The sequence below is a fragment of the Centropristis striata genome, chromosome 8 (assembly GCF_030273125.1).
Source record: "Centropristis striata isolate RG_2023a ecotype Rhode Island chromosome 8, C.striata_1.0, whole genome shotgun sequence".
In the NCBI taxonomy this organism is placed as follows: Eukaryota; Metazoa; Chordata; class Actinopteri; order Perciformes; family Serranidae; genus Centropristis; species Centropristis striata.
The window spans coordinates 13,805,012-13,819,208 of record NC_081524.1 but is presented as its reverse complement, the minus strand read 5'-3'; the positions used below and the strand labels follow the sequence as shown (position 1 = coordinate 13,819,208).

The window sequence follows — 14,197 nt, the reverse complement described above, 5'->3', positions numbered from 1 at the left end:
ACAGAATTGGAAGGGACACAACCATGCTCTACACCAGTTTATACCGTTCATTTGTGAATCCCAGAAGAACTTTCCTCTGGGGGAAATCTTATTTTGTCTCTGTAAAGATGTTCTGATATGCTTGTTTGTGCATTTTTTATCTATTATATCAATCCCACACATTTTTAGAGAAGGTATATGAACAGTAACATTTTGATAATGTAAGTGACACCAGTACCAGTTGGGGTGGCCTTTACAATAGAAACAAACTCTCTGTATTTGACTAGAAAGGCTTTAGCTTCTAGGAAGTTTTCGTAGCTATAAAGACTTCCCCTAACGTCCCTTATCCAGTCCGTCACAAAGATTATGTCCCTCTCAATCCAGCTGTCTTTATATACACTTGTTTTTAATAGTAATTTGACCATTATTCAAAAGCAATTCCTTGTGTGGAGAAAAGTGGTGAACATAACATAATTTCCAAGAGAGTAAAGCCTGCTGATAATACTTTTAGTTTCAGTTGCAATTTAGAAACTGTGAAGTTGCAGCTCATTAGAAATTCTTAAGAAACTTAAAAGGCTCTTCGTGCATGAGGGTTTGGCTTGACGTCATCACGGCTGTCAGAGCTCAGCCAATCAGCGTTCAGTCTGCGGTGCGGCGCTGCAGAATGATACAGACCGGAGGGGACGGCGTTAAGTCATGAACTTCAATAACTTCTCCACATCCAGCGGTTAAGGTGAGTCTGAATTTTGCTCTGCACTCAAACCTTTCGACAGATGCAACTGAAACGCTGTCAGTCGGTGTGTTTATCTGAGCAGATATTATCCAGTTGGAGGGTGTAACCACCAACTGGCAGCTACCATTAGCATGGTTTTTGCTGCTCTCCCTAGTTGATTAACTGACGCATGTCGAGCTAACGTTAACTTTATCTGTTAATGTCATTATCGTGGCACAGTTTGGTAGCCTAATCAGCTCTTAGTTCAATGTTCTGTGCTGCAAGTTTAGCTAACTGCTCTGAGGTTAGCTTACGATTTTGTTGCTTTGCTACTAGCTAGGGGAGGCTAGTGATGTCAACAAACATGGCAACTTTCTCAGCTCAGAACTGGGACGGGCCTCTCTGTGGTCTGTCTGACTAATGCACAGTTTGAGAGGATGTTTGACTCCTCAGCTTACTCAAGCAAAGCGGGATCGGTATGTGGTACATTTCCCTTAAACGTTTGAGCAGTGTATTTAGTTTTTCACTTAAGCTTTCATCACTTGTGCTGCTGCATCTTTCTACCAAAAAGCCAGACACTGACAGGGAACTCTGAGGAGCTGCAGATATGCTTACATTATGCAATGAGGACAGGTTATATGGAGACACTCAGCTTGGATCTAGTTCAGTAGGCCATGCCCGGACAGAACATTTCTCAAGATCCAAATGTCAGTGCTGAGATTCTTGCCAAAACTATTTTTAGCCTTGCTGACCTAAAGTTGGACAGCAAGGCCAGAGTTACAACTCAGGCCAGTACATGCTCTTCTGGTGCTGTATTCTGTCTGTGGCACTTCAGGACAAAGAAGTGAACTGTGTATAAAAGTCAGTATCTATAGTGAAATGCTGTATTTTTACACAAGGCTTTATAATACCTCCATGTGAGGCTATGGTGGCAATACAATTAAACAGCACCACAATGATCATAAAGCTGAACCTCATAACCTTCTTCACGGGAGGATCTTGTGTTGTGATCTTTTGTATGATAGTTGTATTAGACTTATATTAGACAAATTATATGCCATGGATCTTGTTTCCCTTATGTTGTATATGCTGTTTTTCAGCATATGGGAATGAAAGGAAGGTTAGTCTAATGTTAGGTTCAGTAATCATCTGGGGAGCAGAGAAATGGGATAGAAGTTTCCAGAAGTTCTCTAGCACAACAGGCAGTTAATCAACAACTTTGATTTGAATTAATGTGAATTGCTCTGGCATAATATGTGAGCGGTGGCCAACAGGGATGGTGTTTTTAAAGGGCAAATAAAAAAAGATTAGATTTAAAAAAAGAAGTTCATATTTTAATTTTCAAAAGTGTGTTTGGTTTGGTTATTTGGACACTGGATCCAGCACTTGGTGTTTTGGAAGTGCTAATGTAAGGCCCTGCTACCGTCAACCTGTCACAGCTTCTAACCGCATAATCTCTTTCTGTTTTCACAATGTTTGCTTAATGGTGCGTAGAGATCACTCTGTTCTCTCAGGTTTAGCGGTTGCTGTCCTAGCTCTGTATATTTGCCTTTTTAATAGGCTTGTACAATACGTCAGCAGTGTGCTGTTTGTGTATGTGCCTGCAGTGCACCTTCAGCCATGCCTGTGACGTCTCAGCTGCTCAGGAGTCTGCCCCGTACAAAAGTGTTGGCCTCCGGTCTGCTGCCATGCCAACAACACCATTCCCAGTTAGCACCCACCAGTCATCGACCCGCCTCAAGATGGCCCCCTCACACATGGCAGAGCCACCAACACTCAAGAAGTTACCAGACAACCTCAGCGCTCCGCAGCTACATCCTCACACCACCACAGGTCAACTCTATTCTGAAAGCCAACGAGTACAGCTTCAAGGTTTGTGAGGTCATTCAACAGGAAACACACCAGGTCATCTCTATGTTAAAGTTTGCATCTGAGCATTTTGTGTATGTTGTGGTTTCAGGTGCCAGAATTTGATGGGAAGAATGTGTCCTCGGTGATGGGTTTCGAGAGTAACCAGCTGCCAGCAAACGCTCCGATAGAAGATCGTCGAAGTGCAGCCACCTGCCTGCAGACACGAGGAATGCTGCTGGGTGTGTTTGATGGCCATGCTGGCTGCGCCTGTGCACAGGTAAAAAGCTGACTCTGCTATTATATGCTACTTATCATGATAATCTAGTGCTAAATGTGCTGTTCTTTAGAGCAGCTATTCTCAACCTTGGGGCTGGGACCCCAGTTGGGGTCGCGAGATGATTTCTGGGGGTCGCCAAATCATTTTTGGAGTCAGCTCTGTCTCCACTGTGTTAAAGTGTTCATGTGTTTTAGTCTTTTTGGTAATTTTGTGTCTTTTTTTTGGTAATTTTGTGTCTTTTTTGGTCATTTTGTGTCTTTTTTGGTCATTTTGTGTCTTTTTTTAGTCATTTTGTGTCTTTTTTGGTCATTTTGTTTCTTTTTGGGTGATCTGAACTGTGCATGTGAGATTCTGTTCAGTGAGCGGGGTCGCAGACAACATGCATGTTAAATTGGGGGTCGCGACTCAAAAAGGTTGAGAACTACTGCTTTAGAGCGTGCATTCATTGTTTAAAACATGAATGTCATTATAATACCTTCTATCCAGTGGTTCTTTTTATTATCAAATAACTGTTTTGTTGAGTAAATATGTGGATTTGTGTGAAAGTACTCATGACAAACACATGGGAAAATGCCTCGGGTGTGTAAAGGCCTGTAGTTATTAAACATATTTAAACATGGTGCAGGCTTTGAATATTTTAAGTTTGTAAACATAATAAACTGTCTGGAAGGAATAGATTGATTTACTATTCTCGAAAAAAAATTACAAAAACAAGTTTCTACTATTTGGTTATTAAAGCTTGTCAAGGTATTCAGTAATCCGATACAACTGAAACTCTCGAAACTGAGATGTTTGAACATTTCAAATCCATCAACAAAAAGAGGCTTTAATTGTATTTACTTTAGTCATACCCTGTTTCATTTTCCCACCTCTCCTCCTCTCTGCCAGGCGCTGAGTGAGAGGTTGTTTTATTACATAGCAGTGTCTCTGCTGCCCCACAACACACTGTGTGAGCTGGAGGCAGCAGTGGAATCCGGCAGGCCCCTCAGTCCCATCCTGCAGTGGCACAAACACCCCAACGACTACTTCAGCAGGGAGGCCCAGACTCTCTACTTCAACAGCCTCCGAACCTACTGGCAGGAGTTAATAGATCTCACCAGGTGAGGACTGGGAAACCCAGCAGAGGATATACGATGAAGTCCAGACAACAGCACTGTGCAGGCTTATTCATTAGTCCAGTGAGACTAAAAAAAAAGAAGGAAACTCTTGAGCTGTACATGTACATAAATCGGGTTTCTGAGCTTTTCATAACATTCCAAACTGGATCTTCTGGTTTCTTATTTTATCTTCATCTGTCCTTCGTAGCAACACGCCCACACCAACACAGGCCAGTCTGTTGTTTTGCCAATAGTGCTGTTGTTGGTAATCTGTTCTTGACCTCTGGCTTCCTCTATCTGCGTTACACATATCGCTCTCTCTCTCTCTCTCTGCTTTCAGCCCAGGCGAAGTCCCAGACACCCGCGAGGCGCTGATGAACGCCTTCAAGAGGCTGGACAACGACATCTCACTGGAGGCTCAGGTAGGAACTGTCTGCTGTCATAACGTGAAACAGTTCTGCTCCTGTGTTAACCCATTGACGCCTAAAACGTCTGTAAAACCTCTGGGCGATTTTAAAATCAGCCCCTAAAACCTGAAGTTTTTCTGGAAATTCAACAGAACTGTCAACGCTTCTACTAAATAACAGATTTTTCAGCCTCTGTAGCAGATAGAAATGAAATTCAAAAAGTATTTGAGAGCTTATACAAATACTACAAAACGACGTATCCGCTTTCCAGGCTTCAATGGGTTAAAGAGGAACTCGGACTAGTCAGTCCATCAAACTCAACTCCCAAGTCAAAGTCTGAGTATCTTTGACTCAGTTTAGTCAATCTTGAATAACTGAATTCAAATTTTGAGGCTGTTATTGTCTTTTCCTTGAGTTTTCACTTCCCATTTTTACATTCGGACCCATTTATTGTAAAATGTTAATTAGTCTGCTTAATCTGCGGCTTGACTAACATGCTTCTTAGGAACTGTGACTTTATGCATCACACATTATGTGCTGTAAGATGATATTGTGAAATCATGAGATGATCGGGCACCAAATCACACTTTAAAATGATGCTGTCAGCATTAATGTTGTTACCGACTCCCAGTCATCAGCATTCATGTCTGACTCAAATTGTGAGTCAATAAATCTGCTTTGGGTACAGGACTAAAGTGTCGTCTCCATACATATTGAATATCACCTTTGCCATGTGGCAGCAGTGCAGAAAATGTGAGCATCCAAATTTAAACTTTTATGGATTAAAGAGGAGCTCAGGTGTCGTTGCCTCTCCTTGTAATTTAAACCATGCACCATATCCTGTCTGGACGCTCACTGTGTTCCTCTCTGCCATGCAGGTTGGAGACCCAAATGCTTTCCTGCACTACTGGGTCCTGAGAGTGGCCTTCTCTGGAGCTACAGCCTGCGTGGCTCACATCGATGGCTCAGACCTGTAAGGAGGATCAATACATGCACACACATTCCTGTCAATGTGTACAAATAAGTGTTGCTTTACTAATTTGAACTATTTAAATCTAATATTTCTCATCCTAAATCTTCTCCTTTATGTTCCTAAAGGTTTATAGCCAATGCAGGAGACGCTCGGGCAGTGTTGGGGGTGCAGGAGGAGGACGGTTCATTCACTGCTCACACTCTCTCTAATGACCACAGCGCCCAGAACGATGACGAGATGGCTCGGATACGAGGCGAACACCCTCCATCAGAGAGGAAGACGGTTATACGACAGGTAAAACAGCTACGAGTTTACTGGATGTGGTTAGTGTTGCAGCCAAGGTTATTATAGTTAGCGAAAACTAACAAAATAACAAAAACTAAAATTGAAAAAACATTTTCGTTAACTGAAATAGAAATAAAAACTAGAGTTTTTTAAAAAACGATAACTAACTGAAACTGTATTGTGTGGTTACAAAACTAACTAAAACTAACTAAAATTATAGTGAAAATGTCCTTAGTTTTCGTCTTTGTCAACTTTTTTCATACATAATTAATTTAATTTCTATTTCAACATGCAGGAACACATGGTAAATATGTTTACTGAGACTGGGATGTTTACACTAGAACCAAAATACAAAACACCCAGAACTGTAAGAGTTAATAACCTTATTGGTGCTAAGATGGATAAACCAAAGGAAATAAAGGCACATACCCATTACAAAAAAACTAAAACTGACACTAAAACTAATAAAAACTAAACTAAAACTAAGCATTTTCAAAAAAATAAAAGCTAAACTAAAACTAGCAATTTCACTCTTAAAACTAACTGAATTTGAAAACAAAAATTCACAACGAAATTAAAACTAAAACTAATGAAAAATCCCAAACTATTATAACCTTGGTTGCAGCATTTATTATAACATCTTCCTCCTCTTGTCTGGCTCTGCATCAGGACCGGCTGCTGGGCCTCCTCATGCCGTTCCGTGCATTTGGAGATGTGAAGTTCAAGTGGAGTATTGAACTGCAGAAGTGTGTGTTGGAGTCCGGACCCGATCAGCTCCATGAAAACGAGCACACCAAGTTCATCCCTCCAAACTACCACACGCCCCCCTACCTGACCGCAGAGCCCGAGATCACGTACCACAAGCTGCGGCCACAAGATCGCTTTCTGGTAAGAGAAGAAAAATCCTCTTCATTTTTGTTTTCAGAAACTGTAGGGCCGCGTGGATCTAATTCACATTTGATCTAAGGGGACGACTGTTTCCCTAAGGATTATGATTGCCATCAATATGGGTACAACACCAGACTTATTTTAATTATTTAATTAATAAAGATGCAGGCAGCAATTAAGAGGTCTCTAACCAGGGAAGAAGATTTGTACCTACAAAATGCTGGAGTGATATCACAGACATCATGGATCTGGCTTCTCACTTTCACATGGGAAGCATTAAGTGCATCAGTCAACGCCAGCAGATTTTATCAGTCTCAACTATTCATTCTGATATTTCGCCAAATTACAAAATTGTACTTGGCTGATAAATGTGCTCTTTGTGCTGGTGTTTGTACCGTTATGCTAATCAAAGATGGTTTCCTAGAAAAAGGAAGTGTGCTGTGTTTTAAAAAAGAAAATTACATAGAACTCAGTGGTTCTTTTCCTAGAAGAATTATGTAACTTCTGGGGCCCATGATTGCATGTTTTATGACATTTAGGCCCCGTTCACACGAGGACGGTCTGAACAGAAGACGCAAAAGTGGCGTTGCGTCTTCACTTTTTATTCCTCGTTTAGCCGAGCGTTTTCAGGAGGAAATCTGCTGCATATGGTGACGCAAAAGTGTGTGAAATTGGATTGTATGCAGCCAGGCGGCATCACTTAAAGCCATAAAAGCATCTTTGGGCATGCAGAAGTTTTCACGCCACACATTTTCATCAGCTACTCCTTCCACAAAGTTCTCCACCATCACTAGATCTCCCAGGTCTCGTTCACAGCCGTCTGGCTCCTCCCACCAATCGGTGCATCCAGAATGTGATGGAGGTAATTCCAGATCCTTCTCTGTTCACTAATACTATCTGTACATATCCTGGACATTTGGTGGAAAGACTCCTGTAAGTTTATTAGAGCTGCCAGAGCAGCTTGAAGGTCCCACCATGGAAATAATCCCACGTTTGTTTATTTTCCTGTACTGGAGCATGTATGTGACGTAAACACATACGTGACGTGAGCAGATCAGATCAGAGTTTTGCATCTTTAAGCCCCCAAAACGCCGTCACCGTCTAAACGAAAGGCACTTCCAATTAAATATTTTGTCGTTTTCACCCGCGAGCGTCCTGGTGTAAATGGGGCCTTAGATTTTTCTGGCTGATTTGAAATGACACCTGATGACCTCTGCCAACAAAGGCTTTGATGTAGATGTTTTCAAGAAACACTTTTCCCTGAAGTGTTGTCTAATGAAGCTCATTTGAGGGGAGACTATCCAGAGGAAAGAACCTGGTACCAAAAGTAACTTGAGTCTTGCAGTTGAATTGAGGCTTATGTTGTTAAAATCCCGTGTTTCCTGACTTTTCTCTGTCTGTCCCCGCAGGTTATTGGCTCTGACGGTCTCTGGGAGACCCTCCACAGACAGGAAGTGGTTCGTATTGTCGGGGAGTATTTGACAGGCGTGCACCAGCGTCAGCCACTCAAAGTCGGAGGCTACAAGGTCACCCTGGGACAGATGCAAGGGCTGCTCGAGGAGAGAAAGGCTCGTGTGTCATCAGCTTTTGAGGATCAGAACTCAGCGACCCACCTGATGCGCCACGCGGTGGGAAACAATGAGTTTGGCACGGTCGACCACGAGAGGCTTTCAAAAATGCTGTCGCTGCCCGAAGAGCTGGCTCGCATGTACCGCGATGACATCACCATTATCATCTCTCAGTTCAACCCTCATGTGATCGGAGCACAGAGACAAGAAGGGCAGTCCTGAGCCGTACAACAAGGCAATCAGTGGTGTTGTACTGAGGAGTACACGCACTAACTGTGCACCTCAGATCTACACACAAGCACACTCTGTGGACAAACAGGCCATATTATGAAAATATCTGTCCAGCAGTCAGAAAAAAATGTTTTAACTCTATTTATGTAAAGAGTTTGTACGTTTGTATGCAGTGCAGATTATCCGGTTCCCTATGAAGTTCAAAGATCTTCACTGGATCGAAGCCTCTTATATAACTTTATTTATGCTGCAATCATCCTCTGGCGACTGTTTCATACACACTTCTTTTCTGCGTGGCTGAGACGCTGTTACAAACTTACTTTTGTGCCAAAAATTCAACCCCCTCGTCTGCTGAAGGACTCAGCGGGGATGAATTCATAGAGATTCCAAAGAGGGTGAAGGTCGGGACTTTACAAGTAAAGAGTTGCTGCAGCACTGACTCGACCTGCTTCTCTGATATGGACTCTAACTGGGCTGTACCGTTATAACACCAACTCTCTCTTCCTCTGCCGTCTGGGTTGGTTATTGGCATCCCAGGTACAGTCTTTCTCACTTTTTAGGCTCTTCCTGCATCTGTTACGACAGAGGACTGTTGCATCTGTTTGTTTTTACACCTTTGTGTTCTAAGCGCTGTCCAAACATTCACATTTCCTTCAGTGTTTCTGTGATATTTGAATGATGATGTTTGCTCCAGCACACTGGATTTCAAGTAAACCCAGCTGCCCTCTAGTGGAGATATCATCCATGCCAAGGTAAAGGACGCATGGAAGTATGTGAGCAGTTACAGTTACATCGTTTGAAATGGACATATCTTTTTTGTATGTAAAGGTAGTATAAATGAGGCTTACATTCGACACACTGGTGCTGTAAGTGCTCACTTTGAGCTTTCAATTGTTTACGTCCATACTGGGTGACGAGATCAGACTGTAGAATTAAAGTTGAAAGTAAACACTCATAGTGTAGTGGTTATCATCCTTTGTGGTGCCCAATAATGAGTCCCGATATACATTTCAGGGTTACAAGACAACTATAGGGAAGAGAGAGAATTTTTTAATCTATTGCAATTAAATCTAAAAGCTCTCAAATTGAACAATTTTAATACTGAAATAGACATTTCTTTAGTTTAAAGGGCCACAAGTCAAAAAGGTTTTATTTCAAATCTAATATGCAGGAGCACAGAGCAAAACAAATATTTACAGACTGCACAGTAACAGGTTTGCACCACTACTTTAACAGTAATAATTAAGTGAATTAATCTCCATATATAAAACAGCACCACTTTGGCTAGAGTGGCAGAAGTAGATTCAGAGTCAGTGTGTCTCTGAATGAAATGAAAGTTTGTAGTTCTTTTCCTTCCAAGCTGTGTGGGGCTAAAAGGGACTCTTGTTACCGGTTCATCTTGCTTTATGTTGTTTTGTTCTGAAAGGTCATTAGCAGTTTGCGTAACAGGTTGTGACAGTTTGGGTTTTTATTCCTCCTGGTGAAAGCAGAAGTACTCTCCTAATACTCTCCAGGTAAACACTAATACCAGGGATGTAGCTGTGTGTTCAGGTGTATTTCAGCCCAAATGAATGAGCAGAATGTAAATTTGAAAGAAGTTGTTTGAATATTATAGATTATTTATTCAGCTTTTGCAGTATGTTACACGTCTTTATCTGCGTATGTATAAATTGTAACTTATGTGGGTTAAGTTTTATATATGGAATGGTTTAATAAAACACTGAATTCACACTTGGTGCTGTTGTTGTGTTGTTTTGGTTGACACATGCCAACCCCCTGAATGCAGCAGGAAGTCCCGCTAACCTAAAACCACCTGGAGGGTCGATGTGTGTCAGGTTGCAAGCGTGGCAGTCACTGTGACCTCGGCTGGAGGAGTCAGTTGTCACATGGGCCACTGACCAGTGTAGGAATGTAAAGCACTGTGCACTAAATGCAAATGAAATTTATTTTTTTTGTAACTGTGGCAAATTTTAATGAAAAGCAACCTCTGGTTTTTTTTCCAGTGTCACAAAAAACCCTCCAACTTGATACTATAAATGACAACATTTCCCCTTCCCCAAAACTGTTTTAAAAGACTTTAAAAATATGACTTTCCAATTTAAAAAATAAAATAAAACATTTTAAGTCCTGGTCATGCTACCATATATTCATTATTTTTCTGAATTTTAACCTTTTAAATTCCAGATTGTTTACACAATGCCACTGTTGTTTTTTATGGGGGAAAAAAATCTATATATTTTGATGCTTTTTTATTTTTCCATCATACAGCAGCAATAACTCCAGTAGAAAACAAAGAAAATATCATGTAATTCCCCCATAGGTCAAATATAAGATTCATATAATATAAGACATGCTTTTATTTTGAAATGAGAGTGGTTCCGGCTTCTCTGATATGTGGATTTTACTGCTTTTTTGACCTCAATTAAAGTAAACTAAACCATCTTTTGACCTGGGAAATTGTGATAGGCATTTCCAAACATTGACACTACAGGCAATGAAATTATTTTAACAAGAGTTAACCGCCACTAGATGATGCTGCAGGATCAGACAGGAAGTTATCTAGGTTTTGTAGTTTGTTTATTTAAGGGTTCCACCATAATGACTTTCATTTAACTGGTTATATGTAACCAAGACTTTTAAATCATGGTAGTATTTTATATTATATATTGCAATATTAATTCCATTTAATAAAGTTCAAACTTCTAAATGTGAGCAAAAGCAAGGATTTCAATATATTGTTTTGTTTATTTACTTAATAGTGGTTATTCCATTATTATAGAGAAAATACATTCTCTAGTTTTCCAGCAAACTTTAACTTAAAAAAAAAAAAAAAAAAAAAAAAAATTAACAATATCTTCATCTTCACTGAGGCTATAACAGGCAGTGACCATGGACAATTAGACTGGTAATTTAAAAAACAAACAAACAAACAAACAAATTATCAGCAAAACTAGAGTAACATTTGTATTGGTATAAGAGCTGCTGGATCTATGTAACTGTGATCAGAAATAAAAAATATGAAGACTTTAAATATCAGACTTTTATTTGTATGTCAAAGATTGGATCAAACCCTGATGTAAGATTGTTGATAATATCTTGCCTTTATCTCCAAATAATACTTATAAAAAAATATACTTATTTATAATGCACACTTCCTGTTATCACAAATGGTCACATAGAGAGGAAACTTTATTTTACGCCAGCGCTTCTTTTTATCGTCATCACGTTGACACACTGTAGGCGTCCAGATTAACTGGTGTGTTGGTTTATAGGCGACATTCAGCCAGTTTACTGGAAATAAACACAACATTTGGTCCGTTACATGCCTCATTTCCGGTGTGCTACAGATTATTTTTCCAGTGACATTTGTTTCAGGAATTTGTTAACATGCTTGAACGTTTTCCGTGGGATCGAGACGCAGGAAGTGTAATAAAAACCTTCCCACATAAACTGACTCTGATATACAATATTAAACAGTTTAACACCTGATTCAGTTAAAGTTTTACACCACTAGGGGCAGTATCACAGCTCTTTATCCGGATAGAATAAGATACTTAAAAGATGACACATTTAGTTGTTGTTGTTGTTGCTGGGTCGTTGTTGTTGTTTTTTAGATCATTTGAGATCATTTCAGTCCCCCTTTGACAAAATGTCAACATTTTACAAAGTGCAGAAGCTGTCTTTGGGAATAAACAACATAGATCTAAAAATGCTGGTAATATATAAAGAGGAAAATTCACTATCTTTAGTTTCCTGCAACATTAAGGACAATATAAGAAGAAATATATAACATCAATATTCCAAATTAAAATGGATATTTAATAAACATAAATAATATATATTCGATATTTAATATAATAATAGAACAAAATAATGAAAACTGAAAAGATTATAAGGAAGGATATTAGTTTTCATATTAACTTTTAAAAGGATGAATGTATTATTATCTTATTCTCTTGACTTTTTTGTTGCATCACTTTTTAAAAAAAAAAAAAATTATTCAACCTTTATTTAACCAGGGAATATCCCATTGAGATTAAGAACCTCTTTTTCTTTAAGGGAGCCCTGGCCAAGAGGCAGCAAACACAGAATATAGTTACATATGTACATAACATACAGACCTTAAACACGTCATGAGAAACAAGTGCATGTTGTGGAATTGGCCTCAATAACTCTTAGTTTGGATTTAAAAGTGCTCAAAGAAACAAATTCAGTTAATTTCCATTCTTTCTGGCGCATATTCCAGCATAAGGTGCAGAGTAAACAAATGCCCTTTTACCCAACTCTGTAGAGCAGAAGGGACAGAAAGCAACAACTGATCTAGTGAACGAAGAGAATAAGATCCTGCATTTCTCACAGTAATTAAGCTGCAAATGTACGAAGGCAGCAGTCCCAATATTGCCTTATAAAGTAAAGTAAACCAATGACTCTGAGCCCTTGGAGTGGCCAGAGCAGGCCATCCTACCCAGAGTATCATTCACAATGGTGAGTGGACATCTGACAGTTAGTAATGAACCTCAAAGAAGCTGATAAACAGCATCAATCATTCTAAGACATTGATCAGCAGCATTCATGTACAAAAGATCTCCGTAATCCAACACAGATAAAAACGTTGCAGTGACAAGACGTTTTTTTTTACATTAAAAGAAAAACACACTGACTAATGAGACTTAATGTCTCCTACAGATACTGTGTTACATTAAAAGAAAAACACACTGACTAATGGGACTTAATGTCTCCTACAGATACTGTGACATTATCACAGTCATACTTCTGCAACATATTTATGTAACTGTGCAAATAATCTCTGAGTACATTGTGTGCTAAGTACAGTATGTACCATTTACATCATAATGCATTTTGGACCTAAGACAGCCAGATGTTTCGTTCTTGTTTGCATTATGGGGCTATTAAGGTTTGTTTGTTTTACAGTACAATGAAACTACTGCTCAAATAATTTTGCAATCAATAGACTGAGTGATTCATGACTAATTTTAAGCATGTATTGTATATAATAAACCTTGGTTTTATGACAACAAATTCTAGCCTATGTAAAATATGCAATTAAGGCATTATTCCAGAACATAAATCTGAACATTGGTTAAAGCCAAGATTAAAATTCTTGTTTATTCTGTTCACATATTAGAGTCCAAGGTTTTTACAAGGGGGATTTTGGGATATATTTTTTATCCTTCCATGTATTACAAAATAGTGTCACCAGCCAAAATAAAACATGTTTAGGTATAAAATATTGTATGAATCAGGTTTAAATGGTATATAAACAAACACCTCTTTAAAAAAGTGGTGGGATGTAACTTAGTTTTCAGGTCCAGATTTAACATGAAAAAATATGATCAATTTAAAATGATTACACGTTTATAAACCACATAAGGTATATTAAGTGGTGAAAATTAGCCCTACCAGGACAATAGTAATAATACAATAATATATTTGGAATATATATAAAACAATCTGAGCAGGTTTTGTATTTTTTTACTTAAGTAAATTTTGAATATAGGACTTTTACTTGTAGTGGAGTAATTTCTCAGTGTGGTATTAGTCCTTTTACTTAAGTAAAGGATCTGAATACTTCTTCCACCACTTGTAAATACCATCAGAATATAGACAGGGATAAAATAAGTTGTTGATTGTGATGGTAAAACATATTCTCTTAGTATGTCTTTATTAGGATGAAATGGTTCCTCAAGCAAATCTAGGACAACAACAAACGTGTGTGACTGTGTGATGGTAAGGACTGATATCCATCACACAGTTTACTCTCCCTGTCTTTCCTCCCACCTCTTCTCTTCTGTCCTTCAAACTTTCAGCATGTGTGTGTGTGTTGTTGTGGAAAGTGTTGCCGGGATACAGGCGTGGAGAGAGAGCAGGCATAAACACTAGAGAGGCTCCATGTTGAGTTTGTCATTAC

General features: G+C 39.2%; 1 protein-coding gene across 2 annotated transcripts; it reads left to right on the top strand.

Moving 5' to 3' along the window:
• The first annotated feature begins 638 nt into the window (after positions 1–638).
• On the top strand, positions 639–9,999 carry pdp1 (pyruvate dehydrogenase phosphatase catalytic subunit 1). Of its 2 annotated transcripts, none has more exons than XM_059339833.1 (9): positions 639–712; positions 2,299–2,563; positions 2,652–2,819; positions 3,708–3,919; positions 4,257–4,338; positions 5,202–5,296; positions 5,422–5,590; positions 6,251–6,469; positions 7,879–9,999. In XM_059339833.1, the coding sequence occupies exons 2-9, from the start codon at positions 2,312–2,314 to the stop codon at positions 8,257–8,259; spliced, it is 1,578 nt and encodes a 525-aa protein (XP_059195816.1). In that variant the 5' UTR covers positions 639–712; positions 2,299–2,311; the 3' UTR covers positions 8,260–9,999. The 2 variants fall into 2 exon arrangements, with proteins under 2 accessions (XP_059195816.1, XP_059195815.1); XM_059339832.1 differs by lacking the exon at positions 639–712 and adding an exon at positions 743–1,167.
• Positions 10,000–14,197: the final 4,198 nt, after the last annotated feature.